Source organism: Crinia signifera, chromosome 4, assembly GCF_055691185.1.
Source record: "Crinia signifera chromosome 4, ASM5569118v1, whole genome shotgun sequence".
Classification (NCBI taxonomy): Eukaryota; Metazoa; Chordata; class Amphibia; order Anura; family Myobatrachidae; genus Crinia; species Crinia signifera.
In genome coordinates, this window is record NC_139220.1 from 162,709,542 (window position 1) to 162,712,041 (window position 2,500).

At 38.7% G+C, this 2,500-nt stretch overlaps 1 protein-coding gene across 5 annotated transcripts in view; it reads left to right on the forward strand.

Moving 5' to 3' along the window:
• BRD1 (bromodomain containing 1) overlaps positions 1-2,500 on the forward strand; it is a 128,109-nt gene that overhangs the window by 116,824 nt on the left and 8,785 nt on the right. For all 5 annotated transcript variants that reach the window (XM_083182905.1, XM_083182907.1, XM_083182909.1 and 2 more), the window contains one exon: positions 1,887-2,022. In XM_083182905.1, coding sequence (XP_083039031.1) covers positions 1,887-2,022 — 136 coding nt within the window. The remainder of the gene's footprint in view (positions 1-1,886; positions 2,023-2,500) is intronic.

Here is a 2,500-nt window from a genome sequence, read left to right on the forward strand (position 1 = left end):
GAGTAGATTTATAAACAGCAATCTGCTGCTTCTGTGATTTTCTGATCACAGTATTTTTGTTATGGAAACCATATGGATATTTTTAACTTTTTTTAATCTATCTTTTTTTTGGTGCATAAATGTGTCATTATTTATATTTTACTTCAAGAACACTTAATGGGGGCCGCTCAGAAGAGAGGCCGCTGATTGACTGAGAACGCTCTCTCTCCGCCAAGCAGAGGCCGGCCAGTCATTTGACAGGTTTGTTTTAAAATTCGAATACCCAATGCTGCCCGTCCTGCTGAACACCCGCTAGCACGCGGCACCCTCCGCCCCGCCCTGCTTCTCCACTCCCGCAGCAGCTCCCCAGATTTACATGTGATAAATGGCATGAGATTTATCACATGTATAAAATGGCACATCAAGTGCCAAATCGTATGTGAGCCTCCCGGGGGGCTGCCGGGGCCTAATGTATGGGGGCATTTAGACTTTGTGCAGACTGAGATGGTGACAACTTTTTGTTTACGTTGTGTAATGTTTGTAAAGGAAACGGTCATGTCCATTATAAAATATTGTGTATATGAAAAATGCTTTTCCTGTTCAGAAAAAGACAATATCTGGCTCCAAGTATTTCTTATATGGTAGATCGAACCTGTCGTGTAATGTAAATATATGGAAAACTTTGCTATGGTATTTTGTAAAGAAAAATAACAAACATTCTAAGTTATTAGCAAAAATATGAAATACATGGATGGGCTATATCATGCTAAACCAGTGATGGTTAACCTTGACACTCCGGCTTTTGTTGAACTACACATCCCAGCATGCCATGCATCAGTTTTAGTATGGCCAAATAGTAAAACTGTAGCAGAGCATGCTGGGACGTGTAGCTCAACAGCTGCAGTGTCGAGGTTAGCAATCACTGTTCTAAACAAACAAAAATGTGTGCTAAACTCAATGTTAGATTTAGGTTGGAGATGTATTGTAGTGTTGTAATGTTCTATATGCACCCCTCAACAGTTCATCTTTTCAAAGTATGGTTTTGTTTCTCAAAGTATTCTTGTCTTGTAATGGGAAATCTATATGAACACTGAGCTGGGAATTTCCTTCTATTGATTGTCACTATAAAAATAACTTCTCTGAAGCCCCATACACACTATGCAATATTGTTCAGTGTAATTTAGAGAAGTTTCAGACCACTGACCAACATTGTTACTTATGTACAATTGTTGTCAAATGAGGAATATTATCTGCTGCATTGATGGCAATGAATACATGTGGACACAGACATCCGGTTCTAATGTTAAAGAATTTTAACAATGTTGGAAGTACAATTTTAAACAGGATCACAAAGCATTATTTTTGAAGTGCTACTGTATTCTGATGTCGGCAATGTAGTGTCCACAGAGTGTCGATAAACAAAGTCCCTACGTGGTCAGTCTAAAAAGTACCATGTGGTCCTGTTCTCAACATACATGTAGATTATACATAAGCTTGAGTAAAATGTATTTTAGGAATTGGTAATAAATATTGGTGGCTTATGAGAAAGAACCTCTTAGCTGGCCATACTCTGAATAATAATTGTGGTAACTAAATTACTAATATCTGTCAATAGGCCTGCGTCAAACCTGAACGCAAATCTCTGAAAATCCCTGGTCTGTGATCGTGCATGCACAAGCTCTGAAACTGCGGTCACATATGATCCGTTTCAGAGCTGGTTAGATCCCGAATCACAAGCTAACGCTTTTCATAGGGTTTTAGCAGTACTGACCTTTTCTGTTCTTAGTTTCAATGCCTGTAATGTATTTTATAATCTATCCTTGCAATTTGGTATGCATTTCTCCACATTTTCTGTTATTATTCTTGGCTTTGATTATCCTTTTATTTTTTGCTTGAATTTGTTTTAGGACTCCCAAACGGCTTTGTTGAAGGGGATAAAGAAAAAGGTATTGAAGTAGCTACAGTAAGAAAAGTTGAACCTCGCAGAAGGTGTGCTTCAGAGTCAAGTATCTCCTCCAATAACAGCATGTTGTGTCATGCAAGGTAAGCATTATTGCTGCATTATTTATATAGAAAACACATTCTGCAGCGCTTTACAGATATTGGGCCAGATTATCTAAGCGTCAAGTGATAAAATGGAGAGCCAGCCAATCGGCTCCTGCCTGCCATGTCACAGGCTGTGTTTGAAAATGGTCAGACAGGAGCTAATTGGCTGGCTGTTTATCACTCTCCATTTTATCACTTTTGAAGCTTAGAGAATCTGACCCATTATTTGGCCCTTTAAATCAGTTCATGTCACAGTGGAGTTTACAATATTCCCTACTACATGTCCACGTGTGCACATTAACACTGGAGTTATATTTTTTTATTTTGTTGGTAGCCAATTAACCTACCACTTTATTTTTGTTTTTATGACCATTTAGCATCCGTTTTCAACAATGCACGTTCGCATATCAGCGGCCAGCATTAAATACCCCCATAGGTAGCATCTGTCACAGGTGTAAGATAAATCAGCTTACAC